This window comes from Pelobates fuscus, chromosome 5 (assembly GCF_036172605.1).
Source record: "Pelobates fuscus isolate aPelFus1 chromosome 5, aPelFus1.pri, whole genome shotgun sequence".
Lineage (NCBI taxonomy): Eukaryota > Metazoa > Chordata > Amphibia > Anura > Pelobatidae > Pelobates > Pelobates fuscus.
Genome location: NC_086321.1, coordinates 83,998,847 through 84,021,463, shown reverse-complemented (window position 1 = coordinate 84,021,463; position 22,617 = coordinate 83,998,847). Strand labels below are relative to the sequence as shown.

Genomic DNA, 22,617 nt, shown 5'->3' with positions numbered 1-22,617 from the left:
AGGCTGCCCCCCATGCCTCACTTCCCTGATCTATAGGCTCTCTCCCCCCCCATGCCTCACTTACCTGATCTGTAGGCTGCCCCCCATGCCTCACTTCCCTGGTCTATAGGCTTCCCCCATGCCTCACTTCCCTGATCTATAGGCTGCCCCCCATGCCTCCATTCCCTGGTCTGTAGGCTGGCCCCCCATGCCTAACTTCCCTGATCTGTAAGCTGCCCCCCCCCGCCTCACTTATCTGATCTGTAGGCTGGCTCCCCATCCCTCACTTACCTGATCTGTAGGCTGCCCCCCCCCCTATGCCTCACTTACCTGATCTATAGGCTGCCCCCCCACCCCTCACTTACCTGATCTGTAGGCTGTCTCTGCTGGCTGCATGTGCTGCTCCCCTGCGGTTTCAGTCAGCAGAGAGAAGCTGGGATAAGATGAAGCTTCCTATCCCTGTCTCGCTCCATACACACCTACTGGCCAGCGCCGGTATTGCAGTGCATTTTCAATCTCACACGAAAAATAGCAGAACAAGCTGGAAGCTCCCCCCCCTCCGCAGACGCCCATGAATTTGACAAAGTTTACTGAAACATCCTGGGGTAAAAGCTGTATGTTGAAAAAGGATACAAAAACGTATAATTAAGGAATGCAGTACATTGTACTAATATTGATAAATATGGTTCAGCTTACAGAAATGATATGGCAACTCAGCTATATGATCTCTAGGAGAACAAGTTATAGTGATGCCAAGAATAGATACTCATCGCCAAGATTATGACAACAATTAAGTGGCAATATGCTTCTCGTCAGACAATAAAGATATTTGAGACATGTTCATTCTATACATTACTGCAAGATGTGGTTAAATGTACATATTTAGAGGCTTATTAATTCTCTGCAATCAAGTTAGAAAACAAAAGGGACAATTGAAGTTAATTTTGGTGAAATCAGTAAGAAGCTAGACATTTCCCCTGAGCTTGCAGCTAGCTCCTATAAAATTCAGACATGCTCACCTATCAGTGGACTCTTTACTCAACTGTACAGGGCCTCAGCTGTTGATTGATGTGCTGGGCTCAACTGGTGAGTTTGACCTGAGTTTTTTTGTTGATAAAACATGTGCTAACTTGCTGAACAGGGTTCTCAGAAGGCCTTATAAAGGGTAAAAGAGCAGAGTAGTTTTGTTCACTGAATGCTTAGATGAATCAGCTTTGAGTCTTTTGCTAGATTGTTTGCTTGCAAATGTAGAAACTTTTTAAAGTTTTTACTACATCTTGCATCAAGTCCCAAAAAACAAAAATCTGTTTAAGCTATAAAGTTTGATGGCTTTCCAGCAGGATGGTGTGAGATTTCATCTTACATGAAAATCCATACATTATACTCACTAATTAATTTAAATAAATGTGAGATTGGAGATTGGCTGAGAATGCTGAACAAGTTTTTGGTTTTAGCAGATTTCAGGAGCCAGTCACAGAGAGTTTAATTTGAAACAGCAACTAGAAGCATGGTTTCCTGAGCAGTCAAGGAGGACATGTGAAGGAGAACTCCATTGGGGAGTCACAAATAAAACTTCAGCGGCCTAAGTAGTATAGAACCTCACAGTACCACAGTCAAGATTGCGAGCCCTTTTCTACCTTCTAAAAGGTAGAGGACAAAATGATAAGCCCTGATATCTGCTCAGAGTGTCACATGCAAATTCTTCTACAATTCAATATCACGTGATTTACAGAATTTTCACAAGACTAAATGACCCTGATCAGAATAAGCAGAAACCAAATGGTACCAAATTCCAACTGTATGTGTCTATAGTAAATATGCAAAGGGGAGCCAGTTCAAGGGTTGTCTGGTAGACAGCTACTAGAGGTGGAGTTAAACCTGCAAGTTAATTATTGCAGCTTATCAATAATTGCAATAATTACAATTGCAGGGTTAAACTGACAGGGTCACTGCACCCAGACCACTTCCATGAGTTGAAGTGGTCTAGGTGCATATAGTGTCCATTTAATGTATATAATGGTCTTCTAGTAATCCATCGATAGCACATACATTTCATGTAGCACCACTCATTTGGGACTGCTGTTGTAGTAGCAGTCAAGCAGGTCTAGGTTCTCACTTTGTATCTGTGACTAGATTGTTTCAGTAGCTCTCATCATAATTCCCTGGTTCCCTAGCATCTGATGTGGATCTTGATAATCCGGGCAACTTTCAAACTGGCATTACTCTTTTGGTTTGTTTTACTCTCATATTTTGAGGAGTAGGAAGATATACGTATATTGTTAGCTATGTCAGTATTGTCAGATATATATCTTAAAACGTCAAGTCCAACACTACTAGCCAAACCTTGCAAGTTACTTGCCACTGTAAAACTAAAGTGGTCCAAAATATATTCACCAGGGTGAATTTCTACCTGGAAGGAGTGAATTTTCACTCGTCAAACACTTGTGGTGAGTGGAAATTTGGAGCCCCTGTAAATATCTTTTTCAATATTGATGATGAGCTTAGGTGCACTTTTCACATCTTAGCAGTTCATAAATTTAAATTAGTACAGAAATACATACCATTTACAAAAGTAGACATCCTGAGGCGGAGTACAAACTTTCCACTCTTCTCTAGCCATTGCTGACTGGCGAGTGAAAATCTAGCCCTTGTGACTGTAACATAGACCTTCCAGGCTTGCAGTGATGAGTAACTTTCAAAGTTTGGCTAGTGGTGTACGACTTGAAATTTTAAACCCTGCCCCCAGGTATAAAATTTTATGTACTTTGGGCTATATTTTTGAATCCCAAACTTTTTTAAAAGACAGAGAAGAACAGTGTTTCTCTTGCAGTAGTCCTGTTTCATTGCAGTGAATATAGGGGACTAAGGGTTAGGGAGTGTTTATGTTTAGGTGTGTTTAGAGGTTATATGCCTTAAAGAGACTCTCTTAGCAACACAACAACTACAGCTCAATGTAGTAGCTAAAGAGCAAAAAAGACTGTCCCTGCAATAGCTGCAGTGTAAACCCTGCCTTTTTGGAAAAAAAAAGGAGTGTTTACAATGCACCCTAAGGCTACTTCTTGTTGTAGTCACTCAGATTACAATTCTGCAATATATGTTAGGTGTCTTCAGGCTCTACATGAGTACACAGAATACTTGTCATGCAGATGCACTCCAAAATGTATCTCTATGAGGAAATGCTGATTGGCACAGAGCTGCGATTTCCAGTTTGTTCATTGATGTTAGGATGACATTCAGTACTTTTAGGTCGATTCGAAATTTTATTCTAATGAATGAAATTCCGATCCAATTCGTGCAGCGACTGCATCTTGCAGCCACTTAGTAGATAGCTCCCTAATTCCCACGGTATTAGGGAGCTATCTACCAAAAGGTTGAAAGACCTAAATTGGTCTTTCAGCCAACTTCACTAATACTAAGTAAATATTACTTAGTATTAGTGATTAATCTTTCCCTACTTACTATATTGCGAGTAGGAGCATGTTTAGTAAACAGTGAGCAGGCTGAGCCCCAACCCGTGCCCTGCAAGTGGGGGCTATTCAACTAAACAGGGACATAGGGTCCACCTGGCCCCCACCCGCCACTCATGGTGAAAATGGGGGGGGAACCTATTGCCCTCCCCCCGGCCCTCACCCATGATCGGCGGGTGGAGGCCCTAAATGAAAAGGGGGGGGGGGGGTGGACCTATTGTCCTTCCCTGGCCCCAACCCATGAGTGGTGGGTGGGGGCTCTAAATGAAAATAGAGGGAGGGCCTATTGTCCTCCCCCCAACCACCAGCCATGAGCAGCAGGTGGGGGCCCTAAATGACAAGGGGGGGGGACCTATTGTCCTCCCCCCTGGCCTGCACCCATGCGTGGTGGGTTGGGGCCCTATTGTCCTCCTCCCCAGCCCCCACCCATGAGCGGTGGGTGGGGGCCCTAAATTACAATAAGGGGGAAGGGGACCTACTGTCCTTTTCTCCAGCTCCCACCCATGAGCGGCGGTTGGGGGCCCTATATGAAAATGGGGTACACACCTATTGTCCGGCCCCCACCCATGAGCGGCGGGTGGGGGACCTAAATGAAAATGAGGGGGGGACCTATTGTCCTCCCCCCCATGGGCAATGGGTGGGGGCACTAAATGACAATGAAGGGGGGGACCTATTGTCCTCCCCCCGGCCCTCACCCATGAGCAGCGGTTGGGGGCCCTAAAAGAAAATGGGGGGGATCTATTGTCCTCCCCCCGGCCCCCCACTCATGAGCGGCGGGTGGAAGCCCTAAATGACAATGAAGGGACCTATTGTTCTCCCTCAGCCCCCACCCATGAGCGGTGGGAGGGGGCCCTAAATTACAATAAATTACTATTGTCCTCCCCCCGAGCCCCCACCCATGGGCGACGCGTGTGAGACAAATGTAAAAATATCCCACCTAACTAACACCCTAGTACACACTTTACTGCCGCCACCACCAAGACTTTAAATTTGGGCGTCTTAGGTTACCCCACACACAGTAGAATTATAGGATCACAACCTTACTTTACTGATCAGACATATATAATAAACCCTTTTGGTAACATGTTTACCTGAGCTTTCCTCAGGAGAGTGAGCTCATAGAGAACAAAGACACAAGCTGATTAAGTAAACATTTAATTTGACAAAAAGGATTCACAGTGCTTTGTTCAAAAATACAGAAATAAATGACATACAGAAACACAGATAACAAATTGCATAACAGTCCATAAAATAAAATAGGAAAAAACACAAGAAATCCTTACATATATTTACCCCTTATATATAATTCTTGTGGGAGATTCAGATGTTATAGGTCTCCTAGTAGTTGTTGAAAAAGAAATCTCCCCTGGATAGTCCAACATCCTCATTACATAACTCAAAACTAGATGTTTCTAAGTGGGTGGATCAGAGGGGTTTGGCCAGGCAGTTTATTGCCCACCCCATATTTTCTTAAACTATCTTGTCATTTGAAGATCCCAAAGTCTGAGCACATGCACGAAAACCTTCCACAATTTTCCCTTTTTCCAGCTCTGGTGATGGTTATCTAGAGGTATTATGGCCTAGGCCTGGTGTAAGATCAAAGCCCACAATAAATGATATCCCAACGTTTACAAAAAACAACTCATAACATATATCAAACGCCAGTAGGTGACCAATCTGGTTGCTTTAAGAGTGCTTATTTAAGATATAAACTGTAAATCCAATTATGTAAATCAAGGAGGCAGGTATGCCATAAACCTAAATCCCTCCATTCATATTATACCTCCAACTCTATGACATCCTAATCCTACACAACTCCAAAACCTCCTTCCCCTCTAACCTGAAAATGTTACCAGTGGTGCCACTGGGTTGTGGCAGAGTATGGTAATTTGTCAGCATGGGATCACTATATGGTCCCAAATGACAAAGGAGACCATCGGCATTGAATGATCCTTGGCGATCCGTGGGTCCAACATGAAATAAGCACAAATTCTTGCTCATATAAGATATTTGAAGGAAGCTGCGATTGGCTGGCTAAACTGCAAGCAAAAGTGTATTCAACGCATCTCTATGAAGAGATGCTGATTGGTGTGGCGTTTTGCCGTGCATGCACAATAGCCTCCCAATGCTTTCCTATAAAAAGGCATTGGATTGGCTGTGATAGACAATTTTGATGCTCTCAGTCATGGAGGCGGAGTGGGAGAATTTACCACTGTCAGACACTCCAACGTAAGGATTTTTTACTGTTGGTACTGCTTGTATCAACCTGTCAAAGCCAGAAACAATGATTATTTCAATCTACTTTCAGTTTTACCACTGTCAGACACCCTAAAACAAGAATACTTTACTGCTGGTAGTGCTTGTATCACACTGTGAAAGCCTGAAACAAATATTATTTAACTTTACTGCCAGCTTTACCACCACCTACACTTACTTAGATTTACTGCCTACTCTGTTGAAATCTCTCCTCGAATTGCCTGTTTGTGCTTCTCAGTTTCCAATTGGGCTTTTAAATCTGCAATATCTCTGTGTGCCACAGAAACAAAAGTTTCAGGTTTACGTACAGTACATTCCATTTCAGTCATCTTGTCCCTTTTAACCCCTTAAGAACACAGCTTCAGAAGCTTGTCTTACGCTTAAGGACAAAAGCCATTTTTGCATTTTTTTGCTGTTTGTATTCAAACGCAATTTGCATCTCTGTCATTTATTGCACCAACACATATTATACATCGGTTTTTTAGAGGGCAAACAGGGCTTTAATTTGATGTCACATATACATAGATACATTCTCATTTATTATATAAAAATGCCAAAAAATTGAAAAAAAATAAAACAATTTTTTTTCACAGTTTTTGTTTTGAATATGTTTATTAGAGTCTCAGAAAAGCGTTGGCAGACATTTTACGAAATGGTAAATTTTAACATATGGTTTCCTGCACAGAGGCGTATAAGTCAGAGTAAACATGCAGTAAAGTAAATCGGATGCACCTAGGCTTTGCGAGATTCAATAATACATGGGCATTCGACAGGTATATTAACGCTCCATATAGGCTTTTTAGTCATCTGAGCAATACCTATGTCTAACTACGTGCGCGATAACGCTTTCAGCATGGATAGCCTTATACGTATTCATATAAACTTGCAATTGAGTTAATAAAGTATACATACCCTTTGCGAGATAAGCTCACGCGGTTAGTATGGGACATAGGTATCAGGCAGTGATAAATCTGAGCTATTGGCCTTTTAACAGCGCCTAATAAGGTCCGGGCACGTAGGTCTGTATCATATCACGTGTTTGGTTCTGCCCTGGCTAAGCCTCATTAAAATCTCATTAAACAAAAATAAACTAGGAAAGAAATTAAAGAAGGGCAAGCCTTAATTTGCATTCGAAAGTTATTGTATATGCTCTCTATATAAGTTCAGATAACCACTTAAACGTGTAATACGGTAATCGTATATAACAGAAGCATTATATTAGTCTGGTATCTTGAGGCATCAATAAATCCCATCTATTAACATTTTTGCAGCAGCTAGGTAATGACAATGTAGGCATGCCATGAAATGAGTGTGCAATCATTTATGAAGTTACGGAAGCCGTGTATATGCTTAACTGGGCCATCTAACTTTCCCTGAATTCTTGAAGGACCTGCATATTTATGCTAACTGCGTAAAAAGTAAATGCAAGTGTGGAAATAATAAAATAAAGAAAAATAAAAAAATGTGAACTATAGAACGGCAGGGTGGCCTTGCTGGATCGTTATGCCGCCTGGGGGGAGTCTCCCATGGCACTGCCGCCACACTGTCCCTGGGTCACCAGGCCTCCTTCCTTCTTCCCCATGCCGGTCTCCGCTCACCGGTCGGACTTCCGCAGTGCTGTGGGCACTCAGGAGCATGAGCTGTCCGTTGGACCCCACCACAAAAGTCCTCGGGTCGTCCGCTCCCTGCACCTCCCCAGCTCCACGTGGGTCTCCTGAAGTGTGCACTCCTGCGTCTCGCACGGTGTCGGCCACATGTTTGGAGCCGGTGCCCCACCCCTATGATCACTGGTCCGTCGAGGAGGTGGCACAGTCCCGCCCCACCGGGCTCATGGCATCGGGGACAGGGCTCTCCGGGGACCTCCCAGACCCAGAGGCCCGGCTGCCCACTTCTCCGGCGGTCAAGGACACAGCACGGGGGGTCAGTCCAGCGCTCGGTTCTGCCAGGGCCCGTGTGGGCCGCCCATGTCAGTCCCCCTCGGTGCCTCCCCATCTGAAATAAATCGTCGGACGGGCTCCATTCTGGGGCTTTTAGGAGAGGCCCTGTCGGCAGTAAGGTGCAGCCACATCAGGTCTCCAACCTTCTTCGCCACTGTGATGGCTTGTGTCGTCTCGGTCCCTGCCAGGTTGCTTTCACATGAAAGTGTACCTTCTCCTCTGTGTTAAGGTCTGTTTCTGCTGGCCTGCCGTCCATTACACATCTATCACCAGTTTAGGCCGCTGGCACAGGGCTCATGCAGGCTCACGATGAATGCCAGGTTGGCTGTGTGAGCAAGGAGTGTCTTCCGATTTCGGGTGTCATTTCCAGGCGGGCCACATCTAGGCAGCCTGTGCCTGTACAGGAGAGCAGCGTTGTCTCCGGGCGGCGCTTCCCATCGGAGTATGGCGCCTACATGGGACCGGCCGGAGGGGGGGGGGGGGGCTGAGCGGGCCTCGTCTCTGGCCAATATGGTCCTCCATCGGGACCCGTGGAACTGGTGTGCTTGTGTATCTGGTCGGGTGATCAGTTGCCAGTTCATACTCAGCGGCTGTCCGTGCCTGTAGATGGTGTGTAGGCCGGGCTTAACAGCTCGGGTGCTCCCGGTATGTTTCTGGCCCCGGTCTGGTACCGAATAGAAGCTCGGGAAATTCCCAGTGTTAATGCGGTGAGTGATCCGATTTTGGAGCAGTCTGCAAGTGCATTTGTCGCCTTTTTCCGGGGCTCGGGCGAGGAGCCCTGGTGCTTTGCTTCCATGCGCCTTGGCGGCCCGGCCCCGCCCCCCTTTTTTCACAGTTTTGGCAATAGTAGCGTGTGCATAATATGTCCAGCTGAGAAAAAGTAATTCAAAATGAATTCATTTATGTGTCTTGATTTATAGAGTACATAATATGTATAGGATTTCAGCTTATTTTGAAAGCTACAGGCAGGGCCGGACTGGCCCACCGTGATACCGGGAAATTTCCCGGTGGGCCGTCGGCACCTGGGGCCGGGCAGACAGCTGTCTGACCTGCGGCCGTAGAGGGAGCTCTTCTGGCGGCCGCAGGGGGAGCCAGCTCCTGATGGCGGCCGCAGGGGGAAGCTGGCTCTTCTGGGGGAGCTGGCTGTTCTGGCTCTGCTATCCCGCCTTCGCGCGCTACTTAATAAGACCGGGGCCGGAATATGACGTCATATTCCGGCCCCGGTCTCATTAAGCTGCGCGCTGTGGAGCAGAGCCAGAAGGCCGCCACCAGGAGCAAGCTCCTCCTGCGGCCGCCAGCACACAGGTAGCAATTATGTGTGTCAGTGTGATTGTATGTCTGTGTCATGGTGTGTGTCTGTGTGTGTCATGGTGTGTGTCTGTCTGTGTCATGGTGTGTGTCTGTCTGTGTCATGGAATGTGTGTCTGTGTCATGGTGTGTGTCTGTGTCTGTCTATCATGTAATGTGTGTCTGTCTGTGTCACGGTGTGTGTGTGTCTGTGTCACGGTCTGTCTGTGTCACGGTGTGTGTGTGTGTCTGTCATGGTGTGTGTGTATGTCTGTCATGGTGTGTGTGTGTCTGTGTGTCATTGTGTGAGTGCGTGTGTCTGTGTCTGTCTGTGTCATGTAATGTGTGTCTGTCTGTGTCACAGTGTGTGTCTGTCTGTGTCACGGTGTGTGTGTGTCTTTCATGTAATGTGTGTCTGTATGTGTCACGGTGTGTGTGTCTGTCATGGTGTGTGTGTCTGTCATGGTGTGTGTGTCTGTCTGTGTCATGTAATGTTGGTCTGTGTCATGTGTGTGTGTGTCTGTCTGTGTCATGTAATGTGTGTCTGTCTGTGTCACAGTGTGTGTGTGTGTCTGTCATGTAATGTGTGTGTGTCTGTGTCATGGTCTGTCTGTGTCACGGTATGTGTGTGTCTGTCATGGTGTGTGTGTGTGTCTGTCATGGTGTGTGTGTCTGTCTGTGTCATGTAATGTTGGTCTGTGTCATGTGTGTGTGTCTGTCTGTGTCATGTAATGTGTGTCTGTCTGTGTCACAGTGTGTGTGTGTCTGTCATGTAATGTGTGTGTGTCTGTGTCACGGTCTGTCTGTGTCATGGTGTGTGTGTGTCTGTCATGGTGTGTGTATGTCTGTCATGGTGTGTGTGTGTGTCTGTGTCATGTAATGTGTGTTTGTCTGTGTCACGGTGTGTGTGTGTGTCTGTGTCCCAGCCAATCCGCACTGACACAGGAAGCACCTGACACCAGAACCACTACATTAAGCTGTGTGTGTGTGTGTGCGCGCCTTCTAGTGAGTGGACTTGCTTGCGCGCGCGCGTGTGTGTGTGTGTGTGTGCCTGCTACTGAGTGAGCTTGTGTTTTTATGTCAATGACCTTATGGATATCAGTGAGATTGTTTGTCTATGAGGCTGTGTATCAATGAGCTTGTGTCAGTGAGATTGTCTGTGTCTGCATGTGAGTATGCTTACTGTATAATTAAACATTTTACTCTGAAAGGACCAATATTTTATATTAGAAAAAGCAATATATATATATATATATATATATATATATATATAGAGAGAGAGAGAGAGATGTAAAAAACATCTACATCACTGGACTAATACGGCTACAATCTCTACACACACTTTTTGACACTTTTTACGTAGCCATTTCATCGCCAATCTCTGCTAAATATTGGAGTAAAATAGTTTTTTCTTTATTTTGACATATACACATATAACAAGGTTTTTGTAATGTGTATTTCGTAAAGCTGGTGTGTGCTATTCCTGCACAGAACGCCATATTGTGTTCAGCTACATCTGCTGAGTATAACGATACCCCCATTGTATGCCTTTGGCACTTTTCTGTAAAGCTACAGTGCCATATAAGAGACAAGGCTATTTCAGTTTCTATAGTTAGAATTTGCGTCGATGGATTTGACGGGCCGATGTCTCATTTTAGGGTATTATAGCAGTGTGACTTTTCAAATAACCCCACAAAGGGCTTTTATTTGATAAAGCAGACACCCCAGGGTATCTTATATGGTGTATATTGTGCCTTAACTTGTCACCATTTTTTCACCATGTTTGTGGTGAGGGGGAATGGCATTTTTTAAATATATGTTGCATTTTTGCTGAGTATTTCTTACACTTAATATGTACCACTGTCATAAAAAAATCCCCAAATTATACTCAGTTACACGTCCTGAGTAAAACAATATGCCCAATGTATGACCTAGACACTATTTTGTGAAGTTACAGTGCTGTAAAAGAGCCGTGACAAGTTCAGGTTTTTAAGTGTGAATTTTCATGGAGGATTTTGATGTGTCCGTGTCCCACTTTGGAGCACTTGAGCAGGCTACATATTACAACTACACCATAAAGGCATACCATTTCTTAAAGAAGACATTCCAGGGTATTTCAAAAGGCATATTTTGAACCTTAGCGTGGGATAATTTTTCCGCTAGCTAGTACCAAGTGTAGTGGTAATAAGCATTTTCTCTGCCTTTTTTGACACACAAAGTGAGTTTGCACAGTATATTTTGCAAATCATATGTGTGCTACGACTGTATAATACTTAATATGTTGCTCAGCTATGTCGGCTGAGTACAGCAATACCCCCGTATGTACCTTTGCCAGGTATATGTGGACATCGGAGGGGCACATTTGAGACACAGCCATTCCAGTTTTTTTCAAACTTTAAATTTTTGCGCTGTGCCCATGTCCCATTTTAGAGTATTTTACCAGGCTATATAATCCAAATACCTCAAAAAAACATACTATTTCTTAAAGAAGACATCCCAGGGTATTTCAAAAGGCATATTTTGAACCTTAGCGTGGGATAATTTTTCCGCTAGCTTGTACCAAGTGTAGTGGTAATAAGCATTTTTTGCTGCCTTTTTGACACACAAAGTGAGTTTGCACAGTATGATTTGCAAACCTTACGCGTGCTACGACTGTATAAGACTTCATATGTTTCTCAGCTATGTCGTCTGAGTACAGCAATACCCCCATAAGTACCTTTGCCAGGTATATGTGGACATGGAAGGGGCACATTTGAGACACAGTCATTCCATTTTAATTTTTTTTTCAAACTTTGAATTTTTACGCTGTGTCCATGTCCCATTTTATCAGGCTATATAATCCAACTACCCCATAAAGGCATATCATTTCTTAAAGAAGACATCCCAGAGTATTTCAAAAGGCATATTTTGAACCTTAGTGTGGGATAATTTTTCCGCTAGCTTGTACCAAGTGTAGTGGTAATAAGCATTTTTTCTGCCTTTTGCTTGCACCACATTATTCATTTTGCAGCTATTGCATATGCCTGTGCCTAGCCCTGCTCTTGCTAGTTTCCTCTCTGCCTAGCCTGTCTTACTCCTGCACAGATCATAAATACACTTTTCTCACATACTCCTACCAGCCTCCCACCCCCTCTTCACTAATTCTATCCACTCCCTCTTGGTATTACGGCACCGACAACTTGGGAAAAAAAAGACATCGTTCACAATGCTCCGAAAATGAACATTACTCTCAGGAACGGCAATGTTTTACATTGAAGGGCTGAGGGCAATAGGGACATGGCACCCAGACCGCTTCAATGAGCTGAAGTTGTCTGGGTGCCTACAGTGTCTCTTTAAAGTAGCAGCAGTCAAAGGCTATTGCACTACCAGGGGTTTAGGGAAGTCTCTCTTAGAGAACAAGAACTATCACCATGGTGATAACACGGTAACATCCAGCACTGCAAGTTTACGGCCCGCTGAGCATCACGGGTAAAGGAGCCAATAACAGCTGGAGTGCCAAAGGTTACTCCAAGCTGCCAATCACACAGGGGCGCTCATGTGACTCGCATGCGCGAGCCTGGGCTGCAGCCTGCCTGAGAGGGCGTGACTCGTCTCACGGAGTGGGCGTGGTCGGTCGAGCCGATCTTCCTGTGTGCCCTGTTCAGTGCTCTGGCGCTCCCCCCTCACTCTGGGCGGGCGGTGGGAGGAGGAGGAAGCTGTCCGAGCAACTCCAGACCTGAGCATTGAACCTCTGTTATTATCCCACAAGCAGCGGCAGCAAGGAACTCGCCTTGTGTCCAAACTGAACCACGGCACCTACCCACTCCCTGCCGTGCCTGGCTGAGCTTCCCACTGCATGAGTCCATGGATTACATGGTATGTGCTCCCTCTCTCTGACAGCAGGTCCTGCCATGGGCATCTTGCTCACATCCAGTGGACCCTCATCATTGCTGATCATGGCTAGTGGCCTCTGAGCAGGGCTACTAGGCATAACTAGTGGATCTTGATCATGGCTAGGGATTGTGATTTATTGGACTGCTAATGGCTAGTGATCATGGCTAGTGGATCCTGATGATGGCGAGTTTTCTCAGAATATGACGAACCTATGCTCATGGCTAGCTGTCACAGCTTGTGAACCCTGAGCATAGGTTCTGGTCATGGCTAGTGTTCTCAGATCATGGCTATGGTACCTCTGTTTATGGCTAGTTGTCATAGCTAGTGGACCCTGATGATGGCTAGTGTTCTCAGATCATGGCTATGGTACCCCTGTTTATGGCTAGTTGTCATAGCTTGAGGACCCTGATGATGGCTAGTGTTCTCAAAACATGGCTATGGTACCCCTGTTTATGGCTAGTTGTCATAGCTTGTGGACCCTGCTGTTGGCTAGTGTTCTCAAAACATGGCTATGGTACCCCTGTTTATGGCTAGTTGTCATAGCTTGTGGACCCTGCTGTTGGCTAGTGTTCTCAGATCATGTCTATGGTACCCCTGTTTATGGCTAGTTGTCATAGCTTGTGGACCCTGATGATGGCTTGTGGTCATAGCTAGGTGAATGGCTAGTTGTCATAGCTAGGTGATCTTGGTGACTATTGATCATGGCTTGTAAGGCTTTCTAATGTTGCTGTCACTGATTTAACACAGACCGTATTTCATGGTCTTATTAGATCTTGGTCTATTAAAGGCCAATAAGACAAACTCCAGCCAAGGCCAATTGACTGCTATTAGATTTCTGCAGATAAGTTGTAGGCTGCTGGTTGGAGAATGTTGTGCTATAAACCATGCTTCACTGAGCTGAACTGTACCCTGGGGCCAGCATAGTGCTTGGACAGGCTGATTTGCCATTCAGTAGCAATTCTAATGAATGGCAAATGAAGACAGTGGTTGCACAACTGTCACAAGATTTTTAACAGCAGCATACATAGGGAGAACATGCTTTACCTGTGTCACCAGTTGTGGCCTGGAACTTCTTTTGTGACTTGCAATATTCTTAAAACCTGAATATAATGTACACTAGATGCATATGTTCATCTAGCTAAATATGAAAGTGCTGTACAGTACAGGTATACATTTTGACACTCAGGGGGTTGATTTATATAAAGCATACGCAAGTAAGGTGAATGTTTGTTTATTTTATTTTTTTATGGATGACATAACAATGCTCTCTCTAATCTGTGCAGTTCCTGAATAAATGTGCTCACTGGAATCTCGCAAGCTAAAGACAGTTCTTTGATGCACGAGTTAGTTACTGTAAATTCTGTTTTATTTGTCTTAATGGAAATACTGGGTTTGACTTTACGTGTGTATGTCAGAAAATGGTTGCTTTTGTTTAGTAGTGCCTGCTTTACCGGTATGCACTTTAGAATCAAAGTATAGAATTTATGGACTACAAATACTGCTTGGTCAATTGAGATAAAAGGTTGTTGGAGTAATTTACTTTTATATCAGCTGTACTGTTTACATCTTTTCATCTCTTAGTGCTCCATAGTATAAATCCACACTGTATAATGTTAGATTTAATGTATAATCCCTTGTTAAGCTAACACAAGCCATCTGTCAAAAAAGATTTGCTGACATAGCTGCTGATTTGCACTTATAGTTATGCTTTATATCCATTATCCGTCCCATTATTTATTTATTTATTTATTTATTTGTTTTACTCTTCTTTTTGCAGAGAAAGAAACGTAAAAAGGAAAAATGTTTTCATAAAGTGTAAATGCATTGATTTGTCTTTAAAAATCTATATTTTATAGTTATAATGCATCCAACCTTACATTGTTTAATTAGCTGTTAAAATAATGTTTAATATTCTTAAATTATGTGTTGCAGTCCACACTTTTAATGCAATATATATTATATAAATAATGACTATTTCATCTAGAGACTAGCTAACATATGTCTTCCTGGTAAAATAATTTATAAATATTTCTTGAGATCCCTGTTTTCACATTCAGTAGATGACATTTTTTATTTTTGTATTTTTTTTTTGGAGCATGCGCATAGCACAATGTTCAAGGCTCTTCATTTACCTGAATTAAAATGTATGAGATCTGTTTGGGCAAGTGAATGCAGGATGCCGATTTAAAGGCTTTTGTTTAAGTTTTTTTTTTTTAAATAAAAAAATACAAAAAACGAAATGCAAAGGCATGAAGGCAGGACTTCTGCCTCCACCATATGTTTAATTATTAGTTAAAAACAATAATAATTTGAAGAAAAAAAAATAAAATTTGATTGCTAGATATCTTCAAAGCATGACTGCTGCCCAACTTCCCCAACAGTCTCTCACAATGTGGTTACCTAGATCTGCAAAGTTTTTATTTTTTTTATACAAATCTTTAGCTATGCTACCCAGCCAACCGTGGTAATCAAAAAATGGTTTGACTTTTACATATGACATCAACTTTCTTGTCAGCGTACAAGAAATCCCTTAGAAGACACCTAAACTCCTCTGAGCATCAAAATCCCATTCCCCCTAATTTAGGAATCATGAGGTAATGCCAACCCTCCTGTATGTGGCAGTCTTAGCAAAAGAGAATTAAAGGGACACTATAGTCACCCAGACCACTTCAGCTCAATGAAGTGGTCTGAGTGTCAGGTCCCCCAGGTTTTAACCTTTTCAGATGTAAACATAGCCGTTTCAGTGAAACAGCTATGTTTACATTGTAGGGTTAAGCCAACCTCTAGTGGCTGTCTTCCTGACAGCCGCTAGAGGCGTTTCTGTGGTGCTGGATGCAAAATTCGTATCCAGCACGCAGAACATCCATAGGAAAGCATTGAGAAAGAGTGAACATTTTTTCCCAGCATACTATAGAGAGATTCTTAAAAGTATGTATTTCCTTGCATAACCCCCTTTCTATAATACAGCACTCTCTCCTTTCAAAACCTTGGATTATGGATAGGGTACGAAATGGTTTGACCATGAACAATCAGTTTTATATGGAATTGACACACAGAAAGGCTATGCTATATAGGAATCAGACCAGGTTCGTGAAGATTATAGAATGTTTGCATATGGCATACTCAAGCTTCTATCTGGCACCTTTGCATGGTAATTACCTTTTTATATTTTAAACATTCTGCATCATATCAAACATTTATTTCCTGTGTTGGTTCCACTGTGTAAATTGCGGTGGTAATAAGCTCTTAATATTTGTGCACTAGTGCACTCAATCTATGTGCTCCAAAGTGAATGTTTGGTTTCTCGTGCTGAAGCCACATTGTCAGAGAAGAGAAAAACTAAATAGACCTAAATTAACCCAGTAAAGCTAGTGACGATTTGGTTCATTGTACCCATTGAAATAAATTGTAAATGACTGCCCCTTTAAATCTTTATTATTATCTTAATGTTGCCAAAAAACAATACTTAGTTTTGTATACATAATTGGGATCTTTTCTAATCTGCTGAAAACTACAGCTTGTTTGCATTCCATTGTATAGCACTGTGGAATGTATTACACTTTTTAACTGAATAAATACAATGGTCAAGGTGCAGGGTCTATACATTGTGTCATAAAACCGTTGTAGCAAGTTCCATTAAGGATTTCTATTGTTTACACTAATGTACTCCAATAAGATATGAATGGATTTTGTTATAGATGGAAAATGTTCTGGTGTAGCTAGTATTGCACTATATTTGAGTTTATAAAATATAAGTGGGACAAACGCCGCTTTCCACAGACGTTTGCCACGGACTCCTGGAGGAGCGTGGAAGCTGGCCTCTTGCCCACCGACTATGGGCCAGGTCAGCGACTGTAAAGACCCATATTTTATTCCCCCTGGTTCAGCACTTTCCATTCATGCGAATAGAACCGAACGCTAGCTCCCTGGCGGCCGTTCGCATGGACAAAAACCAAGAATAGACTTCAGGGAGACTTAGCCACGAATGGCCTGGAACTATTTTCGCCATGAAGACTTTGTGGTTCCCGGTTGGTCCCCAGCGGCACTTAGCCGCGATTCTAGGGAACTATTTTTGGCATGGGACCATGCGTGCGGTTGGTCAAATTATGACTTCCAGGAAATTCCTGAACTCCTAAACCGATCTGGGTGATATTTCGATATGTTGGTTACTCAGATCAGGGCTATCAGGGGATGTAACTTTTGTGGGGATTTTATGTGTTTTAAGGTATTTTTGCGGTTTTGCAAAAATGTGTTTTCTGTGCCTGGAGATAATGGAGTTTAATACAGTGCTTGACTCAATTATCTCCCAGGCATAGGGGAAGGATTCATTTATTTTGTATGGGAGTGTCCTTGACCTGAGAGCCAATGTAATTATGTATATGTTTTTACTGTAGTCTACTTTCAGGTCCAGGGGTGGAGTGCCCCTTGCATGGGGACATGCATATACGGCAAGTTGTGGCTGCCATTAAAGAGATTCATTTTACCTTTCATGAAGTCTCCATGTTTGGGGGATTGGAGAGCTATATTCACACTCTGGGGATTGCTATAATCACTATACTCCCTTTGATCACAACACTTGCTCTTGTAAGAGCAGCCTGCTTCACTCTCTGGACTAGGAAAGGTCTACCCACTGGAAGCTGGATCCTGGTCTTGGGTCCAGGATGGGTGGAGGACAGCAAGACTGCGGCGGTTTGTGGGGTTTACGGTGGTTATGGTGTTCCAGTGCAGTGTTTATGGTGCTTGCAAGTACTAAGAAGCAGCGATTGACGGAGGTAAACAGAATTATGATCTCAGTGTTGGTGTACAGTGTCTTGTACTTTTAGATATATCTATATCATTTTGTCCATTTCTAGGGAGCCTCCATGCTTCATTGACAAATATACAGCCTGCTCTAATTGCCAACAGTAACTCACTATTACCTGCAGCAAGAGCCTTTTGTTTTATACATAATTGATAGAGGGCACCTTCATTAGGTCACCTGCACAGATTTTAAAACAAACCGTAAGAGGAAGCTACTTCTTGACACCATCCTTGCCAACCAGTATTACTCTGTGGCATGTTCTGACATCAGCTGTGCTTTAAACCTGTTCAGCTGCAAGGTATCGGTTACTGTAAAACTATAAATGTAGTTTTATTTTAAAGTTTAACTTTTATAGATGCAAAAGTTATAAAAAACATTCGTAAACAAAGCAAGAATATAGATTTTTTTTTAATTTTTTTTTTTTTTAAAACAATAAGTTCAGTGTTGAGCTAACTTATTCATAGGAACCCTCCAAACACCATAACCATACAGTTTGTTGTAGTGGTTATGGTGCCATGAGTGCACAGGTGTCTTTCCAGGCTAGGTAATCAGACAATTTGCAAATGATTTGTCAACTTACTTGAGGTTTGCTGGTCATTTCCTCCCATGGAGCCGAAAGCCATACAGTGCAGCCAATAGACTAAGCATTGCACTGCCTGGCTAAACTCACTGCTGCAACTTCAAGAGTTAATTTAGCTTATATAGGCCCTGTGAAATTTGAATGAAAAAGCCTTTACATGTGGTGGCATTGTGCTCTGTCTGCTGCACGGTACATTTCTATCTTTTGTGCTCTGGTGATTGTTTTACCATCCTTGGACATTAGGCTGCTGAAACTGGGGTCAAGGTTTGGACACCCATTGTTCACAGGTGGAAAGCAAGCAAATTGTGTGTGGTAAAGTTTCTTTCCTTGTTACTATTTATTGGAAAACACTTGCTGGCATTGGAGATATAATCCAACCAGTGGCGTACCTGCAGGGGTTGCAATTGCGACCAGGCCCGGCACTCCAGGGGTCCTGGCCGCACTGTGGACCCTTGCTGTTACTATCAGATAATAACATTCTTCTGGGTGCTGTGGGTGGCCTCGGCAGATGGCTGACTACTCGGAGTCTCAGACTCAGTGACTGATGTAGCAGGTAAGCTGGGGCCGGTATGCTGTCTGACTGGGGCATGTGGTGCAGGGGGTGGGAGCCCAGGTGGGAACGTGGTGGTGGTAAGGCAGCCAGGGAGGAACCTTCTCCTCCTGCTCCGCAGGAAATCAAATCTCCCTCACTGCCTCTCCAGCAGGCAGCAGCCCTTCAGCACTGTCTCTGTCTGACAGCAACAAGTGACAGACACAGAGTGTTGCTGTGCATCGTGCAGAGCAGAGTCCCCCCAGTCAGGCTAGGTCCAGATCATTGTGTCTCCCCTCTCTGACCCAAGGTAAGCCAAAGTGAGGGGGACAACAAATAATAGGAAGGTGTATTGTTGTTGTGTTTTTTGTTTTTTTTTGCGTTGTATTTTAAAGTCCTTAAACCCCACCACCCCTTTCCCCCCTCTGTGCAGTTAATTTCCCCCTCCCACCCCCTGTGCAGTTAATTCCCCTTTGTGTGAATCCCCCTATTCCCCCCCTGTGTGGTTAATTGCCCCCTTTCCCTCTGTGTGCAGCCCCCACCCCCTGTGTGAATTCCCCTTCCCCCCCCTCTGTGCAGTTAATTCCACCCTGTGTGTATCCCCCTTTGCCCCTTCTCTGTGCAGCCCCCTTGCCCTCTTTGTGTGCAGCACCCTCTGTGTGCAGTCCTCGTGTGTGTCTGTTACGGAGTGTGTTAGTTGTGAGTGTCAGTGAGTGTTAGTTTGTGTGTGTTTGTGTGTCTGCTAGTGAGTGTGTTTGTGTGTCTGTTACTGAGTGTGTTAGTTTGTGTTTGTCAGTGAGTGTGTGTGTGTCTGTCAGTAAATGTGTGTCTGTAAGCTAGTGTGTATGCGTCTGTTCGTGAGAGTGTGTTTGTGTGTTTGTGTGTGTGTGTGTGTGTGGTAAAAACCCCATCAGCACTTACCTTTCTGCAGCGCCGGGCTCCCTTGGGGCTGGGGATCTCTCCGCCTCTCAGCTCCGAATGCGCATGCGCGGCAAGAGCCGGGAACGCAATCAAACTGCCCATAGGAAAGCATTACTCAATGCTTTCCTATGGACGTCCAGTGTCTTCTCATTGGGATTTTTTTCACAGTGAGAATCGCGGAAGTGCCTCTAGCGGCTTTCAGTGAGGCCGCTACTAGAGGCTGGATTAACCCTCAGTGAAACATAGAAGTTTCTCTGAAACTGCTATGTTTTCAGCTGCAGGGTTAAAACTAGAGGGACCTTGCACCCAGACCACTTCATTGAGCTGAAGTGATCGGAGTGCCTATAGTGGTCCTTTAAATGTGGTCCTTTAAATACATACCGCGGTCGCAGGGGTCGCACCATGTGTTGCGGCCCAGGCCCGAGCAGAGTAAGCGCGGGGGAGGGCCCCATGGATCGTGTGTACGCCACTGAATCCAACATAGAGCCAATAAACTATAACTGCCTCAGCCCCATATCAATTGTGATGATAACTGTTATACCAAGATATTAGCTGATATGTTATCTACCGTATATACTCGAGTATAAGCCGACCCGAATATAAGCCGAGGCCCCTAATTTTTCCCCAAAAAACTGGGAAAACTTATTGACTCGAGTATAAGACTAGGGTGGGAAATGCAGCAGCTACTGGTAAATTTCTAAATAAAATGAGATCCTAAAAAAAATATATTAATTGAATATTTATTTACAGTGTGTGTATAATGAGTGCAGCGTGTGTGTATGAGTGCAGTGTGTGTGTGTGTGTGTATGAATGCAGTGTATGAATGCAGTGTGTGCAGGGCCGGTGCAAGGATATTTGCCCCCCCCCATATGTCCTGACCTCCCCTCCTCCTCCCTCAGTGGTCCTTACCTCCCCACCCCCGTGTTCCTTCACCCCCCTCCCCCAGTGGTCCTGACTCCCCCCCCTCCCCCAGTGGTCCTGACTCACCCCTCCCCTAGTGGTCCTTACCCTCCCGTCCCCTAGTGGTCCTTACTTCCCCCTCCCCTAGTGGTCCTTACTTCCCCCTCCCTCTCATAGTGGTCCTTATCCCCCCCTCCCTCCCATAGTGGTCCTTATCCCCCCCTCCCTCCCATAGTGGTCCTTATCCCCCCCTCCCTCCCATAGTGGTCCTTATCCCCCCCTCCCTCCCATAGTGGTCCTTATCCCCCCCTCCCTCCCATAGTGGTCCTTATCCCCCTCCCTCCCTCCCATAGTGGTCCTTATCCCCCTCCCTCCCTCCCATAGTGGTCCTTATCCCCCTCCCTCCCTCCCATAGTGGTCCTTATCCCCCTCCCTCCCTCCCATAGTGGTCCTTATCCCCCTCCCTCCCTCCCATAGTGGTCCTTATCCCCCTCCCTCCCTCCCATAGTGGTCCTTATCCCCCTCCCTCCCTCCCTCCCTCCCATAGTGGTCCTTATCTCCCTCCCATAGTGGTCCTTTTCTCCCCCCCTCCCTCCCATGGTGGTCCTTATCCCACCCCCTCCCTCCCATAGTGGTCCTTATCCCACCCCCTCCCTCCGATAGTGGTCCTTATCCCCCCCCCTCCCTTCCATAGTGGTCCTTATCCCCCCCTCCCTCCCATAGTGGTCCTTTTTCCCCCCCTCCCTCCCATAGCGGTCCTTATCCCCCCCCCTCCCTCCCATAGCGGTCCTTATCCCCCCCCCTCCCTCCCATAGCGGTCCTTATCCCCCCCCCTCCCTCCCATAGTGGTCCTTATCCCCCCCCCCTCCCTCCCATAGTGGTCCTTATACCCCCCCCTCCCTCCCATAGTGGTCCTTATACCCCCCCCTCCCTCCCATAGTGGTCCTTATACCCCCCCCTCCCTCCCATAGTGGTCCTTATACCCCCCCCTCCCTCCCATAGTGGTCCTTATACCCCCCCTCCCTCCCATAGTGGTCCTTATACCCCCCCTCCCTCCCATAGTGGTCCTTATCCCACCCCCTCCCTCCCATAGTGGTCCTTATACCCACCCCCTCCCTCCCATAGTGGTCCTTATACCCACCCCCTCCCTCCCATAGTGGTCCTTATACCCCCTTTTTTTTTATTATTATTTTTTTATTATTATTATTATTTTTTATTATTATTATTTCTTATTTTATTTATATTTTTATTTATTTTTCGTCCCCCCTCCCTGCTTGATATATGGCAGGGAGGGGGGCTCTCCTTCCCTGGTGGTCCAGTGGCAGTTCAGTGGGGGGGAGAGGGGGGCTGGCAGAGCTGTAACTTACCTGTTCTGCAGCTCCTGTCAGCTCTCTCCTCCTCTGCGCCGTTCGTGCAGCTCCTTCTATCAGCTCACACTGTAAGGCTCTCGCGAGATTTACACTGGGAGCTGACCGAGGTGCTGAACGGACGGTGCGGAGGAGGAGAGAGCTGACAGGAGCTACAGCTCTGCCAGCCCCCCTCTCCCCCAGTCTGTATTATGGCAATGTAAATTGCCATAATACAGACCTTGACTCGAGTATAAGCCGAGTTGGGGTTTTTCAGCCCAAAAAATGGGCTGAAAAACTCGGCTTATACTCGAGTATATACGGTAATTTGCTGGCTAAAGTTATTAGTTGTGATCAAGTAGGTCTCCTTGTTTGCAATTATCATTGCACCATTTTTTTTTATTGACAATCTTTCTTGTTACTGAGTTTTAATTTAATGGACTGGGATTATTTGTGTTTAGTTCCGAAGAGATATTGGGCTCTCAGAACAGGTTAGGAATGTGATAGTGATTTATCAGTCCCTTACTGCCTCTATATCAGCAATATTTTGTTTAGACCCCATTAATATCTGGTATAAAACCCTCCAAGAGTGTTCACTTTTGCTCGTATTTTTTTTATTTTTTATTTTTTTACACTCTCTAGTGAAGCCTTCTCTTGTATTTCAAGCCATATAAGCTTAATTCAGATAAATTGAGACTGAACATTTCTGTTCCATTAAATTTTCTTGAACCCCTTATAGAG

The 22,617-nt window shown here is 44.8% G+C and overlaps 1 protein-coding gene across 2 annotated transcripts in view; it reads left to right on the top strand.

Moving 5' to 3' along the window:
* Positions 1-12,548: 12,548 nt before the first annotated feature.
* ARL15 (ADP ribosylation factor like GTPase 15) overlaps positions 12,549-22,617 on the top strand; it is a 352,151-nt gene continuing 342,082 nt past the window's right edge. For both annotated transcript variants that reach the window (XM_063456885.1, XM_063456884.1), the window contains exon 1: positions 12,549-12,781. In XM_063456885.1, coding sequence (XP_063312955.1) covers positions 12,770-12,781 — 12 coding nt within the window. In that variant the 5' untranslated portion in view covers positions 12,549-12,769. The remainder of the gene's footprint in view (positions 12,782-22,617) is intronic.